The following is a 25,713-nucleotide window of genomic DNA, read 5'->3' as shown; positions in this document are numbered from 1 at the left end:
AGCCTTAGCCCTCACCAATGGAAACACTGTGATGTTTTCTGCCATTGGGTGGCACTTATTAATCTGTTGCAGAGCCTCACGGCTGAGCCAGATTACTGAGTAGCACTCAACAGTCCACTAAGGGGCAAGTTATCGCCTAAGATAAGCTGAGAACTTTGGCATGGAGAAACCAGCAGCATGGTGGATTACTCATTTGATGTGGTCCACTAACTCCTGGATGCTGTCATAGCATTCAAACACAGCCAACTGGCTGAACAACATCCAGCTGGCTCTGCTGATCATTCATTGTGGCAGCATCCTTTCAGTGAGAGCTCTATCCAGTAGGTGAATGCACAGTGGTTAAATGGTCATTGGAATGAAGGTCATCAGTGACTTCCCACTAAATGGAGTCCGCAAGGGCTTGAGAGAAGCACGAGAGGTTCATGGCTGAGAATGACCTAGTACTAGCATAAGAATGGGTAGAAGAGCCTGTGTTAAGGATGCACAGCTCGTGAGACATCACGAGGCTCTCTAAAACCCGACCCTGAGGGGAAGTGGAGGTCAAGCCCCACAATACATTTTGGGCATTGAAGTCTCCCATAGGAGAAATTGTCGGGGGAGTTGTTCTATAAGATCTGTGAGAGTCTCACAGTCTATCACATGTTGCACAGGTAAATACAATTGAGCAAATAGTAATCCTTTGGCACAAACAAATTTAAACTGCAGCTCGGTAGCCGGGGGAGTGCAGAGGACTGGTACATGTTATTGACAAACACGACGACACCTCCCTTGGCCCTTTCCCCAATCAGGTCATCCACGCGATAGCATATAGCCACATAGTACAGGGGCACCATACACTTTAAAATGTGTTTCCTTCAAACACAAACGGCTTTCCTGCACTAGGAGTTTCATTTCCTCCACATGTGTCCTGAAACCATTAACGTTCCACTGCACTTTTGGAGCCATCTATCATGGGGGTAATGCCTGCCCGGCTAGCCGAGCTGTCTAACATGCTGCTTCCCGAGCAGGAAGGCATTCTGGTCCCCGGCATGAATCTGCCTGGAAGATTAGTGTCGAGGTCCAGGGTGTCCGCCAGCCTGTGGATGGCTTTTCAGGCGGTTTTCCATCTACCTCAGCAAACGCAGGCTGGTTCCAATTATTTCACCTCAGTCACACTGTGTTGGAGATTGCTGTGCAAACACTGTTTCCTCCACGTACGCGTACACCATAATTATTCAACCACACACACATATGGGGTCACACTTGTCTGGTACGAGACGCTGCTGGGGGGTCCAATGGGGGCCGCACTGCACAATAACCCTGGGTTCAGTGTGGGGCGACGGTGGAGTGGGTGGACTGCTCTGGCCTGTTGTGTGTTTGTGTACCACTGAGGGCTACAGCGAAACAAAGCCTCTTCATCGTTTCTAGGTCCCCGGTTTAATACATACATACATACATACATACATACATACATACATACATGGGGGTGACACTTTCACCTTGACTTTATGCTGGGGAGGGGAGTCTGTTATGGCTGGAGGCTCAATTGTATGGTGAGAAGATTGACACAGTTCGAAGAGAGACATCAGAAAGGCTGATGTCGACATCGTCGGTCTGTTTACTTCCTGTCTCCATCAGTGGAAATGGAAGTGGTGGTGGTAGTGGCAGTGCTGGACAGTGGACCAGACTGACCCTTAAGAGGGGCAGAAGAGCTCCTCAATGTTGGCAACCACAGCCTTTTCTGATGTTCTGGGGGAGGTATGGGCTTTGAAATAACTGGAGCAGCACAAGTGCATTGACAAATGCAGGTAATAGTGCTAACACTAGCAACCTCCATTAGTGTAACAGCTTCGAATTTCTGAACAGGCTTTTTAAGAGCTGAATGTGGGGGGGGGGGGGGGGGGGCAGTACGGATTTTTACATCTTTTTGGCTTCACCAAATGGGAGATGCTTCATAGTTTTAAGCTCATGTATCTTCTGCTCAATATTTATGCTATAGTCCCTACGCCACACAGTGCAAGCCGCAGAGCATTTCACACACTTCAAAGAAGATGAATAAGTAACTCCTTTGTGGGCAACCTTACCACATTTGCCCCAAGTGGCCTCTCCCTTACAACCAAGAGCTGTATTCCCAAAGTACTGGCATTTAGAACAGTGCATTGACTTGAGGACATAAGGTCACGCACTTAGGTGAAGGAAACCTGCCTTGACATGCTCAGGAGGTTTTGTGTTATGGAACTCCATGATGAAGATAGATTTCACATTAACTCCATCCACTCTCTTCATGATGTTTTGCACATTGACTACACCTTCTTGACCCCACTCATCTTTCAATTCCTCCTATGGAATCTACACCAGCTCACTGCACATCACAACACTTTTGCTGTAATTGAAGGTGGTGTGTAGCTCAGTTTTGATGGCATCTTCTCCATGGCAATGAGCTTTTATGGAGGGTCTTAACTTCTTGGGAACTAGAAGTTTCTACCAACAGTGTCCCATTACGCAATCACCTGATTGATTCTGAAGTGCCAGCAATGCCCTCTAAGCCTTTTTGAATACAGAAAAGCAAAACTGTCTGGAAAGTGTCCTCTTTCTGTTCCACAACTAAAAACACATTCTGATTACCAGCATGCATTCTGTTACTAGAGACAAAGCTTTTGGAATTAATTCCTGAGTCAGGACGACTGACTACACAAGCCCTCTAGTTTGGTTGGGTGTTGGTACCTACCATTCGCTGCCCCTTTCTACTCGGATGAGAAGAGAGAATTTTGAAGGTTCCATCTCAGCCCCATGAGCAGCTAGAGAAATAAATGTCCACCTAGACAGAGCCCCGCATGCCTAGGTAAGCCTTATGCAGCAGGTTCCCCAGAGGTTGCCTGCTAATGACTGTTCCATCTCCACAGCGATGTATTTCATTGGTGCACAGCACCCCTTGAGATTAAGTGTTGTTGTTGTTGTTGTTTTTTTAAATAAATGTTTTTATGATCCTCATGATTCAGACAGTCAAGCTAAGATCCCCGTTCCTTGTGACACACAATGTTCCACCACCACACCATGTAGTGGTCACTAAAGCATGCCCAGAGTTTACAGTGGCAGCTCAGGAAGCCCAAGGCCACAAAGCCTATACCCAGCAAATGAGTGCTGAGTTTCTCATGGCCTCACTTTGTACCAGACTGGCAATCATCCTCAAGCTTTTCAGTTAAAAATGAGGAGAATGGGAAAGCCTTTTTTTCCAGAAACTCCAGATCTTACCCATGCAATAACAATATTTAAATCAGATTAAAACTGTGTGCTGGACCAAGACTCAAACTCGGGACCTTTGCATTTCGCCGCTTGCGCGCGAAAGGCAAATGTCCCGAGTTTGAGTCTCGGTCCGACACACAGTTTTAATCTGCCAGGAAGTTTCATATCAGTGCACACTCCGCTGCAGAGTGAAAATCTCATTCTGGAATATTTAAATCATTGTATAGATAATGTGGAGTGTAAACTTTCTCTTTATAAGTTGATCGAGAGTGTAGTAATGTAAATTTGTGAGTTGGGTCATCTCCTTCACCTCTGTTAAGACGTATTTCCTATGTGAAAATTGTTCTCAGCTCCATGAATTCTTAAGACTTTCATAGTATCTGACAAAAGCAGCGGAACTGGTCATTTTTGCACTCTACTCATCGCTTCTAATGAGGAAGGACACCATCTGCTTCACCGATTTTTTTATTAAATATTACAGCTAGTGCTTCAGAACATTACTATTGGTTTTCCTGATGGCTCTCTGCTTTAGTAAGTATTTTACAGTTCCTCTGTCAGATCTGTAAGAACCTACATGTAAACACAAACTCAAAGATAACTATTACTTTATAAGCTAAGAAGTATCAACATGTCTAAATTAGTGTTATCTGTAAGTGGGATAAAATGGTATGATATTTTATTTAACTACAGCATATTAAATATTTCTACTGAGTTTACAGTTATCTAAAAAGAGGAGGAAGATAAAGGTGCTTGATGCTTATTATGATCAAATCTTTGCAAACATGAACAACAGTCTTATTGCTTTACGCGCTACCTCTAAAGAAGAGTTGTTTATGCAAGTGTTTTATCTAACATAGTACTAAAAAAGAAAAGTCAATAGTTGTGGAACTTAAACAGGAAAATGTATTCAGAGAACTCTAATGCATATAGTAGATGGCTGAGTGTTAACAGAAAGCATAGCAAGTCTTGGAAAGCCCACCTTGATGATTTGAAGGTTTAAAACAATTTTTATAGCAAAATATACTGCTTCAGATCATAGTATAATAAAATACAACTCTAGTTAACAGTTCAGAAAATAAATCTGAGCTGTAATAAAATCAAATAAACTGTTACTGGAACCAAACATACAGGATACAAAATTCCCAGAATCTGAACAAAATGTGGAAAAGTGGTCCGATTTAAAGGTTAAAAATGAAAATGAAAAAGGAAACAAGAACTGCAACAAAATTAGGGATATTGAAGAGTTCCTACTGTTAACGTGAACCTTGAAGAACTTACTTATAAACAAATTATCAATTATACTCAATAACGCAATTTTCATCGAATACTGCAATATCATTGCATGTTAAATACACTGAAGAGCCAAAGAAACTGGTACACCTGCTTAATATCATGTAGGGCCCCCGTGAGCATGCAGAAGTGCCGCAACATGATGTGGCATGGACTCAAATAATGTGTGAAGTAGTGCTGGAGGGAATTGACACCATGAATCCTTCAGGGCTGTCCATAAATCCATAAGAGTACAAGGGGTGGAGATCTCTTCTGAACAGCTCATTGCAAAGCATCCCAGATGCACTCAATAATGTTCATGTGTGGGGAGTTTGATGGCCAGGGGAAGTGTTTAAACTAAGAAGAGTGTTTCTGGAGCCAGTCTGTAGCAATTCTGGATGAGTGGGGTGTCGCATTGTCCTGCTGTAATTGCCCAAGTCCACTGGAATGCCCAATAGACATGAATGGATGCAGGTGATCAGACAGGATGCTTAGGTACGTGTCACCTGTCAGAGTCGTATCTATACATATCACGGTCCCATATCACTCCAACTGCTCACATCCCACACCTTTATACCCAGAGCCTCCACCAGCTTGAACAGTCCCCTGTTGACATGCAGGGTTCATGCATTCTTGAGATTTGTCTCCATACCTGTACACATCCATCTGCTCAATATGATTTGAAACGAGACTCGTCTGACCAGGCAACATGTTTCCAGTCATCACCAGTCCAAAGTTAGTGTTGATGGGCTCAGGTGAGCCATAAAGCTTTGTGTCGTGTAGTCATCAAGGGTACATGAGTGAACCTTCAGCTCCAAAAGCTCATATCGATGATGTTTCATTGAATGGTTTGCATGCTGACACTTGTTGATGGCCCAGCATTGAAATCTGCAGCAATTTGCGGAAGGGTTGCACTTCTGTCACGTTGAACGATTCTCTTCAGTTATTGTCAGTCCCATTCTTGCAAGGTCTTTTTCCGGCCACAGCGATGTTAGAGATTTTATGTTTTACCAGATTCCTGATATTCACAGTACACTCGTGAAATGGTTGTACAGGAAAATTCCCCACTTCATCGCTACCTCGGAGATGCTATGTCGAGCGTCAAATATAACACCATGTTTAAACTCACTTAAATCTTGATAACCTGCCATTGTAGCAGCAGTAACCAACTGGACAACTGCACCAGACACTTGTTGTCTTATATAGGTTTCGCCGACCGCAGCACTGTATTCTGCCTGTTTACATATCTATGTATTTCAATATGCATGCCTATTGAACCCTTTTTCATTCAGCCAATTTGAGTGATTAATGCTAAAAATGTTGTGTTGTATACTGTCATGCAGAGTTCTATTTGAATTGCCATACATTTAAAAATATGAAAAAATACCTCTTGCCCACAAAAGTATGTAGTTTATTATGGTATACCCAGATTGTAACACTTCTTCACTTTATATTGTTTATAACTGCAGAAATAAGACGTATTTTTAAAAAATAATATAAATGTGATTTTGTTTCATTGTAATTTACACTACACTTGATTTAAAGACAGCTCACTAATGTCCATACAATGCGTACAAATTTCTGTGTAAAATGATAAAAGAAAAATGAAATTTCAAATATTATTTACAGAGATAATAATTATAATAACTGTCCAGTACATTGCAGTCTGTCCAATGTATGCAGCTCTGTATCAGCTAACACTTGTGTTTTGGAGCAGAATACATTCTACCAAACCATGAAAATGCATTAGATGGCTTTGTGCTCCCATGTGAAAACAATGTAGATCTTTTGTTTAGTCTCATATTCAGTGGGCATGCTATAAAACCTCTTACCTCAGTTATTTTGACATTCTTCCATTTTTTATATGGGCTGTACAAAGTAGCGGCATGTTTGGATATAAATTGCTTAGCTGAGTGATTTGTTTTTATGAGAATTAGCTGAAGTAATGATGCAGTGAAAAATAAATTAAAATTTTCAACTGCAGAACGTCTCATGGGTGTCATATTTTTTGGTCCAGGCACCTCATAAAACGGATAAGGTAGCAAATTTAGTGTTTCAGGTGCAATCACTTTACTTCAGAGCATTGTGTATTTTCCAGTCTGTCTTAATTTTCGATCAAATTACCAGCAAGACCATCACAGTCAGTTTCTGAACCATATTTTACAAAAATAAATCGCAAAAGCAAATGAAATAAACAAACTGAAAACATTAACTTAAGGACAAATAGCACAGAAACCATATTAAATAACAACACTGGACAAAAACATGAATGCTGGATGATAAAAAAATGTAAATGAATATTACGAAGCATGATAACAACAAAAAATGACAAGTGCAGCAGCAGAGTTATTGATCATCATTACTTCACTGCAATGACACTCAAAAGTCAATAACTATCAATGTACATGTAAGTCAAAACTCTGAGGATTAATACTGAGAAGACCTAGGGGGTAGCGATAGATCATTACCTTCGCATTCGAAGGGTTAGTATATGTGGGTACCGCAACAAATGCTTCCTACAATATGAGCATTTGTTGACATGGTTCAATGACATTTCCATTCACTGTAATCCTGCTTCGACTTCACAACACTGGAGGCAATAATAGCATCATACCCAGCATGGAACAATGAAAGCTGCTATTATAATATTGTACAGCCATCATTGCCTTTTAATGTGATACTATTTGTATCTATTCTGCACTATAAAATTTGACATATACAATACATAATGAACAAAATATTCACACTGCATGAATATAAACTTTCTTAGTGTATGCAATTGATGAAAAGCTGTCAGCTTTCTAGTCAGGTGGCAGTACTGAGATCCATGAATGTGGATTACAAATCTCTACATGGAACACTTTGAGAAGCTGGCACTTCAAACTGCATGCTAAAACCCAACCACTTCACACACTCGTGGTGTGGATGCATGATAAATGGGCACTGACTGAGTTTCTGGATCACTTAGACAGCCACACAGAACTGTACCTACACATAATGAGCTGCCACTGTCTGGCACAGAAGTGTGCAGTGCTAATCACACTGGTCCATAGGCTGCATGTGATCTGATAAAGGAAGCCTCCAAGCCTAGCTACAATATCCAAAGAAATTGTTTCATCAAAATGGGTACAACAAAGTGTAACATAAGAAGGGCATTGAAGGAACGAAAAGACACAGCAAACCAGGAAGAAGAGGAAGGAGACAAGAGGCTCACATTTTTTCCAGTATATGAGGCCACTTTCAGCCAAGACTGTGAGGCTGCTTTGAAAATCTACATGAAAACCGTCTTCTGACTACAAATGACGATTGAAAGATATTCTTGGTTCTGCAAAGAAAACTGGAGGTACCCAGGATACCATCCAATGTGGCCACAAACACATTGAACAAATACAGGCTATGTACCTGAAAATGCTACAGGGAACTCATTGCATGTAAGCATAAGGGAATCAGCAGCGTCAGAGCACAGCCTACATGAAGAACATAATTTTTATTTTGGAAACACCAAGTTTTTGTGCCAAGCTAACAGCTATTGGGAAAATATAATGAAGGAATATTTATAAATTAGGATCCACATGAATTTTGGCAGTAGGGATGAAGATATCAACTAAGTTACGTGAGGATCCCACATTAGTAGCTATACAATGAGGGCATATCCAGCAGTGGACAGCATAAAAAGCGAATCAAGAGATTCAACACAGGGATTTGAATGCAACCTCAAGCCTAATGCAGCCTCCTGCCTATCTCCACCCTAATGCTCTGCCCCCTCCCTACCAACTGACTCCACAAGACCATGATGCCCACAGCCAGATGGAGGGGTGGCTGTCTTCCATGTGTATATACAGGGGCATCCACAATATCTCAGCATTTCATCAGAAGATGACGAGTACGACAGTTGTTGAAATGTCACCGTATCTCAAAGCTGCTGCCTATTGCACTATCATGACCGTAACACACATTCTGTAGTGTCATCCTGCAATTTGTCTTCCCTCAAAGTCAGGTGTAAACCACTCAAGCTGATATAACCACAAAGTCTTTCCACCATGGATTTCTGGTAAACTAGTATCCATACATTTTGGTATAATTTCAAACTTTTTACAATATATAGCATTGTTTTCATCACAAAAACAGCTAACTGACAAAGGACATGAATTCCCAGATGTAGAGATGTGAAGATGCTCCCTGTGACCAGAGATTATACCAATGGCAATTGTTATATGTTGGCTGCAGCACCAATGTTCTCAGTCTGATGAGAAATATATAGCATACTGCTCTGTAGTCATTCAGTATGAAGACCTTACACCAATGCATTGCCGAGTGTGGATCACATATCTCTATCTTAAAGTTATTATGTTGATAACAACTCCTTCTCTTGAACCTACTGTACTACATATAACAAATCCCTTATCTGACATGGGCTGTTGGTTATGGATACAGACCAGACCATCAGTGCACGAACAAACCTCTTAAATTCTTAATACACTACATGCAAGCATTAATGTGAAACTTAGCCTATTATGGATTATTAGCCCATGATGATTGTGCAGTTGAATATGGTTGTTATTTAATCAACACGTTCAGTTACATTGTGATTTTATATGGTATTCCAGATCTATATATGAACAATAAACCTCTGTCTGTCAGATGCATACCTATAGCATCAACACATTGATTAACTGGTAAGCAGTTTCACATGTGATAGGTCTGGGAGTGAGGTGAGCTCTGACAACATGGATAAGCAATTAATAACCTCATGGGAATGCCCTTGGGCTTTTTTTTTTTTAAAAAAAAAACAGCAGTGATGTCACAACCCAAATGTGGTAAATACACCTGAGAATTTAAGTATGCTGTGTGCAGACACTGTTATTGTTGCCATAAAAATCTACAATTAACAAATGGTATGTATTCATAATTCTTGTTAATTCTGTGGTGGTGAACTATCAGAAATATTTCCTGGGTCTAGATAAACATACATCACACTATGGTGTGGTAAGATCATTAAAGGAGCAACTTTTGAAAGCATGTAAGAATAAGGAAGGTGAAGGACAATATGGATAAATGAACTGTGATTTTAAGGATACAACTGACCTGCATCAGCAAAAAACAGGTCACAATAATGTACAGGTGGTGGACAAAAATATTGGCACACCAAAATCACAACACATTATCATGTCTGATATGATGTAGGAAAACTGTTGGCATCCAGGTCAGCTTCCAGTCATCTCAAAATGGATAAATACAGGTCCTCAGTGGTTTTTAAGGGAATCTTATACCATTCTTCTTACAAACTAGTTGCGGATTCAGGTAATGATGATGGACATGAATGGTCATCACACACATTTCTCTCCAAAGCAGACCACAAAGGTTCGATAATATTGAGATATAGTGACTGTGGTGGCCAAGAGAGATGTGACAATTCATCTTCTGTTCACAAATTCAGTCCTGGACAATGTGAGCTGTGTGAACAGGGGCCCTGTCATCTTGGAACACAGAATCACTACAGGAGAACAAACATTGCATCGTGGGATGGACTTAATCAGCCAAAATGGTCACATAATCCTTGGCAGTAATTATGACCTTGTATGGTAAACATCGGGCCCATGGAATACCACAATATGGCTGTTCAAATAATCACCGAACCCCCGTCATGTTTCACTCCTGGCAAAACTCACACAGAAGTTGGAAACAGTGTGAAACAAGACTCATCCGCCCAACTAATTTCTTCCATTGTTCCATATTCCCGGTTTTGTAGCTTAGGCGCCACAGTTTCCTGTTATAAGCATTTGCATAACTGATCTGTGGTTGTGCCAATGGCCTTGCCACAGTGGTAACACCGGTTCTTGTCAGATCACCGAAGTTAAGTGCCATTGGGCTGGGCTAGCACTTGCACAGGTGGCTGTCCAGTCTACAGAGCGCTACTGGCAAAGGGGTGCACTCAGCTCTTGTGAGGCAAACTGAGGAGTTGCTCAACTGAGAAGTAGCAGCTCCAGTCTCATAAACTGACATATGGCCATGAGAGTGGTGTGCTGACCAATGCCCCTCCACATCCGCATCCAGTGACGCCTTTGGGCTGAGGATGACACAGCAGCTGGTGAGTACCGTTGGGCCTTCATGGCCTCTTCAGCCAGAGTTTAGTTTAGTTTAGTTTAGTTTAGTTTAGTTTAAATTACAATGAAATGAATACCCCTAGCTGCATACAGGCATTGATGTAAGTCAACGGGGACAGTTGAAAATGTGTGCCCCGACCGGGACTCGAAACCGGGATCTCCTGCTTACATGGCAGATGCTCTATCCACCTGAGCCACCGAGGACACAGAGGATAGTGCGACTGCAGGCACTTATCTCTGGAACAACACCCCCCCCCCCCCCCATGAGACCCACATTCCCAACTTATTGTCTCGCACTATATTCATAGTGCCTCTGCCCATTACACTCATTACTCGCGGCTTTTTGACGATTCCCGTAAAAAAAAAATTATATAAGTTAAGGCTCACCGGCCATTTGACCATCTTCTTCTGTGTGGATGCACAAGCAGTGCTCGAAGCAGGAGATCCTGGGTTCGAGTCCCGGTCAGGGCACACATTTTCAACTGTTCCCATTGATTTATATTCTAACGAGCTGCATGGACATGTCCGAAAGAACAGATACCATCTTTATATATATAAACACGCGCACACGCACACGCACACACACACACACACACACACACACACACACACACACACACACCGGGTGATCAAAAAATCAGTATAAATTTGAAAACTTAATAAACCATGGAATAATGTAGATAGAGAGGTAAAAATTGACACACATGCTTGGAATGACATGGGGTTTTATTAAAAAAAAAAAAAAAAAAACCACGAAGTTCGCAAAATGTTCGACAGATGGCGCTGGACAGCAAAACGTCAGTGACTGCGCATGACAATTGTGTATAAAAGGAGCTGTAATGAGAGAGAGAGAATCAGATGCGCCAGCAGTCGCAGCATGTTGACGTTACCTGAAAAGGCGCTTTTAGTGAAGCTGTATTATCAGAATGGGGAATGTGCTAGTTCAGCGTTATGATCCTATTGCCATAGGAAGGGGATTCGAAAGGGTAAAGGTCTGCTGACAAATGCAGCTGTGGCGAGAATGATTTCGAAGTTTGAAGCCACGGGTTGTTTAGACGATAAACTCCGTAGTGGCCCACCAAGCCCAAGGCGTAATGCTGCTGAGACAGTTCAGGAAGAAATGGAGACTGTAGCGGGTTCGTCTATGCACGGGGAAGTCAGCGCTCATGCAGTCGCACATCGCACAGGCATTCCATACACTACTGTTTGGTTAGCACTGAGGCGTACCCTCCGATGCTATCCATAATAAATCCATCGCCATCATGAACTGTTACCTGGCGATTTAGTGAAGCAGAGGGCATTTGCGGTGTGGGCGTTTCAAAAGATGGTGGAAGATGACGATTGGTTGAGTAACGTCTTGTGGACCGACGAAGCTCATTTCACGCTCCGAGGGTCTGTCAACGCCCACAACTGCAGAATTTGGGCTACCGAAAATCCTAGAAATGTTGTGGGAACTCCATTGCACGATGAGAAAGTCACGGTATGGGTTGGATTTACCACATCTACTGTTATCAGGCCTTTTTTCTTAGAGGAACCGCATGATTCTGGTTTTGTAACTGCTACGGTGACGGGTGAGAGGTACGCCGATATGTTACAGAATCGCATCATCCCCAGCCTGGCTGATAAACACCTGCTGGAACGTATGATGTTTGTGCAGAATGGCGCTCCACCCCATATCACTAGACGCATGAAAGATCTCTTGCGCGCGTCGTTTGGTGATGATTGTGTGCTCAGCCATCACTTTCGTCATGCTTGGTCTCCCAGGTCCCCAGACCTCAGTACGTGCAATTATTGGCTTTGGGATTACCTGGAGTTGCAAGTGTATTGTGATTGACTGACATCTCTAGGGATGCTGAAAGACAACATCCGACGCCAATGCCTCACCATAACTCCGGACATGCTTTACAGTGCTGTTCACAACATTATTCCTCAACTACAGCTATTGTTGAGGAATGATGGTGGACATTTCCTGTAAAGAACATCATCTTTGCTTTGTCTTGCTTTGTTATGCTAATTATTGCTATTCTGATCAGATGAAGCGCCATCTGTCGGACATTTTTTGAACTTTTGTATTTTTTGGTTCTAATAAAACCCCATGTCATTCCAAGCATGTGTGTCAATTTGTACCCCTCTATCTACATTGTTCCGTGATTTATTCAGTTTTCAAATTTATACTGACTTTTTTATCACCCGGTATATAGTTCAGTTCAGTTTAGATACATGATTGTGTAATTCCAGCTCGCCCTGCAGTATCCATCTTATGGAACCCCCTTCATGTTGCTTTAGTGCTGAGAGGGTTCACAAATTCGACATTCATTTCTGCAGTGACTTTTGCAGCAGCTGCTGTCCCCTTATTTTTCATCACAATCACTTCAGCTACCTTTGATACGGAAGTACCCACCATACAAGCACCACCAATTTGCCCATGCTTAAATTCACTTAGCTCTGACATAATGTACTCACAACTACAAAGAACACTGTTTTGACCACGACTGACATTTGCAACATAGTGAGGGTATTGCACAGGCGTCATTCGAGGTCAAATCCAACAGTGCCACCTGCAGGTTTGGCTGACATCTGCATTTATGTTCAAGCATGCACTTCTCATGGTGCTTCCATATTTTTGGCAACCCTTGTATGTACATTATAGAGTGGCAACAATGGTAAATGAGCTGGAGGAAAGGACAGATACTGAGGAGAAAGCAAATACTTTCACAAGGCTGAAAGTAATAAGTGGCTTGTGTTTGATACTGTTCTGGCATTGTGGATTTCAGTACCTACCTTTAGCAAAGAATTACCACCTGCAATGACTACATTACTATACAATGCTGCTCTTACATCTGCCTCGCATCTTGACACACTTTTTTTAACAACGTAGCCAATTCCCAATGATGGACTTAGTTGGAACATTTCTGGATTAAATAATGCTTCTGGGATTTGCATACGTTCTTCATGAAAATCCTGAAATAAAAAAAAATGTACAGAAAGCATTAAAAACACACACTAACATATATTTACCTAAAAATTTAAAATGCAAGTATACATTTAAAAACTTCACAAACTTCAGTATCTTACCCTTTTTCAAGTGCAAAAACATGTAATATGAATGACAAACAGTGCAACTTAAAAACGATTTTGGGTTTCACCTGATGAATTTCTTACAACAGTGGAATAACAACAATAATAATGATTATGATAATAATAAAATTATAATACCACCAATATAAACTGCAGCAATTTTTTGGACATACTAATTTTAATCATACACAGTCGACGTTAGAAACCAGGTTTTCATGCTGCTGTTGCAGTTGACAATATTTGATTACATGTGGGAATAACAACCTCTTCCTCTTCAACACAAGTTCAGTGTCTCAACCACTGTAACACTTCACTTGGCCAAATAATAGCACATCAAAGATAATCAATCCTACACTCCCATCAACGCCACAGACAGGACATTACAATAAAAATGATTGTCAACTACATGATAAATATATTCTAACTAGAGCAATGTTAAAAAATTGATAACAACTACATTACTAATTTAAATTCTTCTTGGGTGTTCCGCAGTGTACAGTCACAGTAATTCTATTAATTTTCAGTAATAAGAGTTTCTGCTACGTTGAGGTAATGACGATTACTGATCTGTTGGTCCACCGGTGTATCCCTTTATAAGGGTATCCCCCACTCCCCAATAGTGGTCACAATGAATGGTAAGGGTTTGGAGAGGGTGGGGAGGGGACATGCTCTGAGGCCTCAATTTCTGCTGCACTGCCACTGGATTCACAACCTGCTTCGTGCTGTGCCCTCAGTGTGCCAAGCGTTCAGTCACAATCTTTGTTAACATGCAGTGGCCTTTGTCTTGTGGCCACATGGGCAGGAAAGAAACACTGGACAATTTTTTGGAACATCTGAATTTGCTCTGCACAAGATTAAACTAAAACTCATTCACATATAATATCAATCACCTCAGGAGTCTTGCCAGGCTTAACCCTTGGCTCACTCATCTTCATTCATTTTATTTGCGATCTCTCAGAAAACTGCATTATTCATTGATGATACAAACTTCCTCTTGTGTATCATTTCTCCACAGCAGATGAGAGCCAACTTAATCAACAGCACTGGAAGGATCTTGCACAGGCTCCACGACAGTAGCCTCTTGTGCAATATGGGTACAACAGCTCATATGATCTGCCCCTCAAAGAACCATACAACATACATAGGAACCAACAGTCACTGAAAATAAAGCTACTGAACAGGTCAGTGAGACTAAATTTCTTGGGCTGCAGACACAAAACACACTACTGAAAAACATACATATAAATAAACTGTTGAGCAAAATCAGCAGCCTCTACTACACCTTCTACATCTACATCTACATCTACATTGATACTCCGCAAGCCACCCAACGGTGTGTGGCGGAGGGCACTTTACGTGCCACTGTCATTACCTCCCTTTCCTGTTCCAGTCGCGTATGGTTCGCGGGAAGAACGACTGTCTGAAAGCCTCCGTGCGCGCTCTAATCTCTCTAATTTTACATTCGTGATCTCCTCGGGAGGTATAAGTAGGGGGAAGCAATATATTCGATACCTCATCCAGAAACGCACCCTCTCGAAACCTGGACAGCAAGCTACACCGCGATGCAGAGCGCCTCTCTTGCAGAGTCTGCCACTTGAGTTTATTAAACATCTCCGTAACGCTATCACGGTTACCAAATAACCCGGTGACGAAACGCGCCGCTCTTCTTTGGATCTTTTCTATCTCCTCCGTCAACCCGACCTGGTACGGATCCCACACTGATGAGCAATACTCAAGTAGAGGTCGAACGAGTGTTTTGTAAGCCACCTCCTTTGTTGATGGACTACATTTTCTAAGCACTCTCCCAATGAATCTCAACCTGGTACCCGCCTTACCAGCAATTAATTTTATATGATCATTCCACTTCAAATCGTTCCGTACGCATACTCCCAGATATTTTACAGAAGTAACTGCTACCAGTGTTTGTTCCGCTATCATATAATCATACAATAAAGGATCCTTTAGCATCTGATTAAATATGGCATCCCTATCTGGGGATCAGTACACACAAACATCTTTATTATTCAGAAATGAATTGGTATGATCACGATCCAGTTACGAATGGCTGGCTCCGTGTGGTTCCTAAGTTGTGCAGCGACCGTAAACCATAAAATTACCAAATATGCAGTAACCAGTTGCAAAATCATGTTTTATTTATTCACTTTTGCAAATCGATTTCAACTGATTAAAAGCCATCATCGGTGCTACAAATACAAGAATAAAAATAATTAATAACAGTGACCAAATGAATAAATGTACATAAACCAATGTAAACCAATTAAATGTATATAGACGCATTAAACCAATAAAATGAACATACACATTTTCCTTTCAACCAATATGTGCCCTGAGTAGTAATACTGTCTTAAGCAGAGGTAAAACATAAAGTGATACATCGAGAATTGACTATGACAAAGAGAAACCATAAGGGGGCGCTGTAAAGCAAATCCACCCTCTATGCAAAAAGATACAGCTAAAATAAAATGAGAAGAAGAAGAAAGAGGTATGACATACAATGTGAGGTAAAATATCATGATATAATACTAAAATATTTACATGAAATGGATATACTGGCAATGATTTTGTCAATCACATAGTACAGTTATATACGCCAAAAAGCAATTGTACAAATTAGTAAAAAGGAACAAACATAGATAAGAAGCACACCATTGAAAAAATTTAAAATTTTTTTTTAAATTATTTATCCTATTTTTATCCAAGAGCAAAAGTTAATCAAAATGCCAAAACGTAAAACGGTGTTGGCATCCATCTAGCGTACAGTTAATGACATTCAGGAAGATCGGACTTTTTTTCGGCAGATGGCGCCACATTGCTGAATGCAAACTAAGTTGAGATAAGAAAATTACGGACACAAACGAAACAAACGTATTAACGAAACAAGGCCAAATGCAAAAATTAAGTGCTAGCACACTTCATACATGGGAAAATTAACACTGGCTCGATAGGATGAATTGAGAACTCGTAGGGGCTCTTACGGTGTGCTCGTATATCATGAGACATAAATTTACACCATACGTCTGTTGATGCAGCCGACAAGACAGCAAAAGCCCAATTAAAGGGCGTCAACGCAAACTAAGTCACAATAACATCACCAATGATGGCTCCACCAATGATGGCTGTTAATCAGTTGAAAAGCGATTTGCAAAAGTGAATAAATAAAACATGATTTTGCGACTGGTTGCTGCATATTTGGTAATTTCATGATCCAGTTGTCAACACATGCTAATTTTCAGAGAGCTGGTAATATATTGTCACATTATAACCAAATTGAGTCCAAATCCGAAAGTAGATCATCAATGAAGTACAATACTTAGTACTGAAAGCACCTTTATTACAAACATCAATGTACAACCAGAGCAGAACTGAACCATTGGATGGAGAGGGCTGTTATTTATACAAACATCAAATATTCCATAATATACAAATTTAAGAAAATTTGAGAACACTCCAGGAATAATGAACACTAAATAACAAATAATTGCTGGTTGTTAGGCTTGAACTAGCGCCCCACAGCACGGCAGTCGGCGACGTTAACCGCTACACCACACTGCTTTCAGCACAACTTGCAGCATTGCACCCTCTTCTGGCACAACAGTGACATGCAGTTTCAGATGTTATCACTGGAACTGATAACAGCACACTGGATCTAGATCTCGTCATTGGTCCTCTGTATGCCAGCACTGGTGGATCCTCTTCACTATGTTGAGCATCATACATGTGTGCTCTCTGCAAACTACCGTGTGGTGCACGGTGGAGCACAGCTCGTATCACTGCTAGTCATCCCCCTTCCAGTACCATTTGCAAAGAGTGAGGCAAAAATGACTATGCCTCCATACCAGTCCTAATTTTTATCTGGTCCTCATAGTCCTCATGTAAAATTTATGTTGGCAGCAGTAGAAGCATTCTTAAGTCAGCCACAAATGCAGGTTATATAAATTTTCTCAATAATTTTTCTAAGAAAGAACACTGTCTTCCCTCAAGGGATTCCCAGCTGAGTTCACGTGAAACCTCCATAATACATGCTGACTGAACCTACGGGTTCAAATCTAGCAGCACATTTCTGAATTGCTTTGACGTCTTCCTTTAATCTGAACTGTTGGGGATCTCAAACACTTGAGCATCACTGAAGAATGGGTCACACTAGTTTCCCATATACAGTCTCCATATAGATGAGCATTTTCCCAGAAATATCCCAATAAATTGGAGTCAGCCATACACCTTCCCTACTACCAACCTTATGTGCTTGTTTTATTTCATGTCATTTTACAATGCCATGCCAATATATTTAATCAAAGTGATTGCATCAAACAGCACACAACTGATACTGTATTCGAATGTTACAAGATTGTTTTCCCTAATCATGTGCTTTAACATTCATTTTTACACCACACCAAATAGAAATTCTATCCAAGTCACCCTGTATCCTCCTACAGTCAATCAACAATGGTATTTCCCTTACACATCATCACCAGCAAACAGTCACAGAATGCTGCTCACTCTATCTGTCAGATCATTTATGTATATAGGGAACGAGAGCTGTACTATCACGCTTCCCAGGGGCACATGTGAAAATATCCTTGTCTCTGAAGAACATTCATTGTACAGAACAACATACTGGGTTCTATTAATTAAAAAGTCCTCAAACTACCCACATATCTGAGAACCTATTCTGTACATTCACACCTTCATTAAGTCTGCAGTGAGGTGCTGTAGCGAATGCTTTCCCGAAATCTAGGAATACAGAATCTGCTTGTCTCCCTACATCCATGGTTTGCAGGATATTGTGCGAGAAAAGGACAAGCCGAGTGTTGCATGAGCGGTGCTTTCTAAGTCCACGTTGATTTGTGGACAGCAGCTTTTCTGTCTCGAGGAAATTTATTACATGCAGACTTAGCATACCATTTCTTCCAGTCATTTGGGACTAGTGCAAATTAAGAGATCTGCAATAAATGCAAATGGGGCCAATGCGGAAGAGTACTCTCTGTGAAGCTGAATTGGAATTCAATCATAACCTGGCAACTTATTTGTTTTCAACTCTTTCAGTTGTTTCTCAGTTTCAGCAATGCCTGTTTCTATGTTCTCCATATGCGAGTCCATGCAATGGTCAAACTATGGTATGTCTGATCCTCCAATATGAATGATTTTTTAGACATTGTGAATAATAACTGCTTGGCTGCTCTTGTAATTAATTTATGTAACGACCAGTCTCAAAGGTTATTCCATCTACTACCCTCATGAGTATGGATGATTAAAAAACACATACATATCACAAGATCCCTTATTTTGATACGATCTCAGAAAAAATTGACCAACAGGTGTAGGGGAAAAAATACTGAATCTTGCTTTTTTTAATCCCTAATAAAGTAGATGACAGGTACAGGTATATAGAAAAGTATAAAAGTTCTAAATTCAATGCAGCAAGCGTGTACAGAGTTGCTTGTAAAGATTGTCCAATATGTTATATGGGGGCAAACTGGTAGAAGTTTTAATATTAGATGTAAAGAACACCATAACAGTTCAGGTTCCAGATCAGCAGTCTGTGCCCACATTTGGGAACAAGGGCTCACGGCTATTGATCCAGCCTAAAATTTGCCCATTTTACATTGAGAAAATAAGGGGAACACACTTAACATCCTTGAGGAAGGGGAAATTATGAGAGCCATTAAGCTATTTCCCGATCAGACAGTAAATGGACTACTGGAACTACGTCATCTTAACATTCTCAATAACTTTGAGTTTTTAAATAAAAAAGTCAGATAAGGTAGTCTATACCTGTACTTCATGTTTCTTTAGCACTGCACCAATGAATCTGTATTTTTATTGTTCCAGTATACCTTACTTTATCCTTTATTGTTTGGATTTCAGTATACACAGTTTTTACAACATAAAAAAGTTTTTTTGCCATGTCATTACTATTCAAGGAACCTGTTAACATTGTTCACTGAAATCTTCAGTCACATGCTTTGTTTACTTATCACTTATTTCTAACAATATGCTCAAGCAAGCACACTTCAAATAATTATTTTATACATTCATATTCTGCTAGTGATTTTTGCCAGTATTATTCTCATCAGGTGTCTAGTTAACATATACCAAATCATACTAATTTATGCTCATGGGTCTTTGTCACCTGTAATGTTACAATTATGTTTACTTTATGTTATTAAGGGCAGGATACTAATATTTTTTGTCTACAAATATTATCACGCATGCCAATATTTCTATAGATCAAATTGAACCATTGCACATGCGCAGCCCCAGTTTCCAACACGAACATGACTTCTCGCTCAGTCCATACCTGAGCATTCTTTTGCCTCCATATTCAGGTATCACCGTCTGCTGTATTTATGGTATGTTATTTTCATCAGCACACAAAGTTCCCCATCAGTTATCATTTTTATACTGTTGTTATTATTAAGTATGTTATTCTCAATACTTCCTACACTTTTTTATTAATTTCTAGCCTCTTTTGATGGATTGTGATTCTCGACCTACTTGTTAACCAGTTATGTTCATTCTACTGCCATCCTTTCCTGATTCATGCTATGTGTTTTTAATTTTGATTGGACATTACAGACCATTACTGGTTTTAGGTCACATTAGGTTGGCTGCATATTTCTTGACGATTCTTACAGTTTTTAAAACATTTCTTAGACACACTTGAGGAATCGCAGATCCATGCCTTCTGCTTACCTGATGAATCACTAATTGAGTAATTTATTCAGAGACAAGGAATGTTCCGTCCCCTCCACATGACAAGGTTAATGTTGTGATTTTACACGGGCAGTGTGCACTCTATTATCCACAGTAGTTGTGGATAATCAAATTCTATGGATAACATGCAATTAAAGTACATGGTAATGAATTAGAGTTGTTCAAAAACAAAATTTTATTACAATGTCATAATTAAAATACTTAACTAACGTTTACAATAAATTCTACTTTACTCATTGCATAATGTGTGAGAGTGCAGTACCCACAAAGAAGTGAGTGCAAGCCAATTTCACCCTACATTACACTGCTTTGAAATAAAACAGTCTTGAATTGATTTCTGTCTCAGTGAGGCAACTTGTCTTTTACATATCACACTACAAGTTTTATACAACACTGAGCATCTTCCAGCTATTCCAGGTAGTCCAGTAACCCTTCAGCTCATTGAAGCGCTGATGCATGACTGACTACAGATTCTGGAATTAAATGAATGTTTTCATCTTTGTCACTGTCATTCACCTCCTCGGATTTCCCTTGTACTCGCTGAAAAATAGTGCTGTCACTCAACATCTCATGACCTGGCTCTGCGTGGTCCACATCAAACCATTCAGAAATATTTTCCTTGTCAACAGTTTTCCACCCTGGAGTACTTTTCAAAACAGCAGTTAACATTGCTAATAAGCAGTCTTCATCATCATCGGAATCACTGAATTCATCAATTCAAGATTGCTGCCCTCTCCATGAAGTTTTTGTAGCAGATTTCCTCTACACATTTTCTTCATGGCAGCAATGACAACCTGATACATTGGCTAAATTAAAGCTGTCATCCAATTTAAGACAAGTTCATTTGGATGCAATGGTGCATTGTCCAGTAATGTTGCAGGTAGATGCTTCAACATTAAATGTTCTCGCACCTGTGGCACAAAGCAAATGTGGAACCCCATTTGAAATATTGTGTGGTTCATGCAGGCCCCTTTCTGCTGAAAATAATGGACAAGTAAATTGTGCATTTCTTTTCCTTTGAAACAGCACAGGTTTTTAGCTTTACTTATTACACCAAGCTTAACTTTATGTGATCCCATATTGTTAGCACAACATGACACTGTTATCCTTTCCTTACTTGATTTATAACCAGGTGCACCATGCTCTGTCTCAAAAGCTGAAGTCTTTGTTGGTATACACTTCCAAAACAGACCAGATTCGCCCATGTTGTATATATGCTCCAGTTCCAAGTTTTCTCGTGCAATAAACTCCTGGATATAATTACAAAATTCAGAAGCAGCCTTATTATCTGCACTTAACTTTTCTCCTTGGACAGCAATCCCCAGATATCATGATGTGGTTTAAATCTTGTTAGCCAGTCAGAAGATGCATTAAAATCTCCTTCAGTCTCCAACATTTTCAAGAAGAACTGGGCTGTTTGGCACATATTGGGCCAGATATTTGTGTGCTCTCTGCTCTTTTCTGATGAACCAACATGACCTTATACAGTTCTGCGTATGGAGACTTTTCATAGCGTTCCACTTTGACAAACCTTTAGGTGAGTCAGACCTGCTAGCAAATTGAATTATTTGGCTTTGTTTTTCCAAATATCACGGGTCGTAATTTCACTCACATCGTAAATCAGTGTCAGATCAGCTTACACTACTGCCTTCTTCAAATTTGTGTATTATTTCCAGTTTCTGTGGTATCATCAGCACAACACATTTTCGCTTTTCAGACTCTATTTAGGACTAAGAAAAACCAAATGAGTACCGTATCCACCAACACAGTACAGGCTAGCACTTGAGGTGTTGAAGCAGCACACTGTTTACTACATTCAGCACCGGCGACCACTCCCACGTAAAAGAAAAATTTTCAGCACCAGCATCTTAAAAAATATGGAAATGGAGGGGGTGGGGAGGGGGGGGACAGGCCGCAGTTCTAATTTACCTGCTCTAACCTGATGTGGCTTCTAAGCCATGAAACCAATCATTAAATAAATTATTTTCAATAGCAGCCAAGCAGTTATTATTTAAGATGTCCATTTACGGCTGCAGTTGTCCCTCATACAAGGTAGTGTATGATGATGTTTAAAACACGAAATTGAAGACTTCAGATTTTGTTATGCTGTATTCTATTGCTACGCAAGACTGGTCAACAAGTACCTAGATACCAGCCTTGGACTTGCTGATTTTTACTACATAGTACCTCAATTTTCTCAGGTTCTCACCAAGATCCTTCCCTAAGGTATGATGATGGAAGTTACTGTATGCTTACAAAACGGTTTTTGATAGGAGCACAAATTTCTGCTGATTTTTGTGTGTAGACATTTCCACATTTTTTTTTTTTTTTTTTTATTTTTATTTTTATTTTTTATTTTTACCTGAGGGTGCAACAGTCTCTGCTTCCTCAGTGTTTTTTTGAATTCTGTTATTAAGCCATGGTGGGTCTAACCATCCTTAATCCACTAACTCAGCACAATCTTCTCCAGAATGTGATTTACAATCAGTTTAAGCGTTGGTCACAATTCCTCCCATCAGAGCTTCCTGATTGTTGAGTGGCTCATCAGTTAAATCGAACAAGAAGACATCATCGTTGATCTGTGCTTCAGGTCTGTAGTAGTGCTTCATATGAAGGACATGGATAACTTCTCTGCAAATTTGTCTTCTTGATAAAGATTCAATCTTCGACTTCTTCTGTGAATCCAACAAGCACCAAAGGACATTATATGGCCCAAAGTAGCACTTTAGTAGCTTTTACAATAGTCCCACTTTCTACACAGGTGTAAGAATTTGTAACTAGTCTCCCAGGCTGTCTCTCACTGACCAGTTCTTGGCATTACAGTGCTTCAGTCCTGGTGATGAGGTGTTGCATGTAGTCACATCTTGAGTATCGACCATTTGAAATGGGGGAAGTATACCCACTGTCATTTCAGCCTCACAATCATTGAACAGAAAGAACAGTGTGAAGCCTGTAGTGTCTTGCTTTGCTGTTTTGTATGTGAGTAACGACGGGCAGCACTGTACCTCAATCTCTGTGTTCGACACCAATGTACATCAAGAGCATATCTGCCAGCGTTTTAATAAAGCATTATGTGGGTGGTGTGCAGCTGTCATCCTGCGGGTAATGTCATAACATGAAATTACCTCTGATGCTAGTCTCTGATGAAAAACTTTTCCACAATCAGAGATCATCACACAGAGTGCTCCACCCTTCAGAATAATGTCTTCTACATGGAATCTTGCAATTTCTGGAGCTTTGGCAGTTTGAACAGCATTGGTGACAGTGTAGCAGGTGATGTAGTTACTGAAGATCATTATCAATAGATTCCAGCGTGGCAACATAAGGAACCTCCCACAGAGTTCAATTTGAATTTGGTGGAACAGCACTGCTGTAGGTGGCACTGTTACCAGATCCCAAAAAGGTAATTATGACACCTATTTCTGTTGCTGGGATTCCTTGCAGTGGCTTACAAATGTCTAATGGATCAGCACAAACCTGGCCAGTGATACCTGTGTCCGATTCTTTCTTCATAATGCCCAGATGATCAGATGTTGGAGCATAGTGGAAAAACTTTAGGATAGCTATATGTAGGTGAACCAGGATGATGAGCAACCACCATTTCTGTCCCATCAGATCATAGTTCTTCTTATACACTGTTCTGTTAATTAATCATAATTTTCCTTTGGTCAGTTTCTCATTCTTCAATGCTCCTATGGTTTTGAGCACTGCTGGACCTTCCCTCTGTTCAGCAGCAATGTCATTTAACACAGTGGCAATTGAGATTTGTCTACACTGATGTGTCATGTCAGAGGATTCTTTGAAAGGCAGTCAGCATCCTTGTGTTTGTGTCTGCTTTGTATACCACTGTGACTATGTACTCCTGAAGCCTCAAAGTCCATCCCATCAGTTGACCTAATGGATCCTTCAGGTTAGTCAGCCAGCACAGAAACCAGTGATCCATGACAATGGTGAATGGTCTGTCGAACAAATGACTGGTCTAATTGATGGTTCAAACAACTGCAGGGTAGTCTTCCTTGGCTGTAGAGTAATTTGACTTGGATAGTACTCTGGAAGTAAGCTATCATCTTTTCAGCAACTCCCTGAATTTTTACTAGTAATGCTCCTACCCATCACCACTGATGTTGATGTGAAGTTCTGCCTCTGCTTTCTTGTCATACAATGCTAGGACTCAGGATGATGTCAGCTCCTCTTTAAGGACAGGGAAAGATCGTTCTTGTACCTACTTACAAGAAAATTTGGTGTCTCCTTGCAGTAGTTCGTGCAAGGGACGTGTCTTGGTAAAGAAGTCGTTTATGAACTTCCAATTGTATGAGCACATTCAGTAAACTTTTCACATAATGAATATGCTGAGGAATCAAAAAAATCTGTGATTGCTCATATTTTCTCTGTATTGGGCCAGACTGCACTACCATTCATTAGGTGCCCCAACATTTTAATTTTTTGGGTGGTGAAGAGCCACTTTTTTGAACTGCAGTCAAACACTTCAACATGTTTGTCAAGTGGCTAGTCAAAAACAACCATGTCATCCAGATAATCAAGACATGTCATTCCTTTAAGGTGTGAAAGCAGGTTGTCCATTACACATCTGATGATAGGTAGACTGTTAAATATTCAAAATGGCTTAATTTTGAACTCATTGAGGATGTCAGGAGTTATAAAGACAGTCTTTTCCCAGTCAGCCACATCAACTTTAATTTGCCAGCAGCCTGTCTGCATGTCAGTAATTCAGGAATACTTTGCTAATTTTAAGAAGCCCAGGGTGTCATCAATGTATGGCAAAGGGTAGACATCTGTTTCTGTGATTTTGTTCAGTCACTGGTAGTCAACACAGCAACACAATGTACCATACTCCTCCTCCCACCAGAGAGGCCAAGGACACACTGACGGTTTAAAGATGTAATCCTGCAGCATCTTCTCCACTTCCTACTGGATTATCTGTCATTCAGCTGGTGACATCCTATAAGAGCTCTTGCTAATTGGTGGATGATCCCCAGTATTGATATGATGTTTTACCATTGAACCCCACTTTGTCCATTTTTTTTCTCCACTATCGATATAAAAGCACCCAAAAATGGGCACAGAATGGTTAACACTTCCTGGCGTTGTTGCTCAGTCAGGCCAGATTATTTTTGCATTTCAATAGTAACTTCCTTTCCTTTGTTGTCTGCACTGGGGGCGGAGTATGTTTCTTCTCCTTGCTGGACTGGTTCAGCTGTCCCTACATACATACCCTTGGAGATGAGTTGTGGCTGCTCATAATAATTGGGGCTGATTGCATAAAGCATTTAACATTAGATTAAGA

General features: G+C 40.5%; 1 protein-coding gene across 2 annotated transcripts in view; it reads right to left on the bottom strand.

Moving 5' to 3' along the window:
* Positions 1-25,713, bottom strand: part of LOC124555644 (actin-like protein 6A) — a 104,644-nt gene that overhangs the window by 8,050 nt on the left and 70,881 nt on the right. For both annotated transcript variants that reach the window (XM_047129626.1, XM_047129627.1), the window contains one exon: positions 13,377-13,556. In XM_047129626.1, coding sequence (XP_046985582.1) covers positions 13,377-13,556 — 180 coding nt within the window. The remainder of the gene's footprint in view (positions 1-13,376; positions 13,557-25,713) is intronic.

The sequence above is a fragment of the Schistocerca americana genome, chromosome X (genome assembly GCF_021461395.2).
Source record: "Schistocerca americana isolate TAMUIC-IGC-003095 chromosome X, iqSchAmer2.1, whole genome shotgun sequence".
NCBI lineage: Eukaryota > Metazoa > Arthropoda > Insecta > Orthoptera > Acrididae > Schistocerca > Schistocerca americana.
The sequence above is the reverse complement of the archived record's forward strand: the minus strand, read 5'-3'. Positions and strand labels throughout refer to the sequence as shown.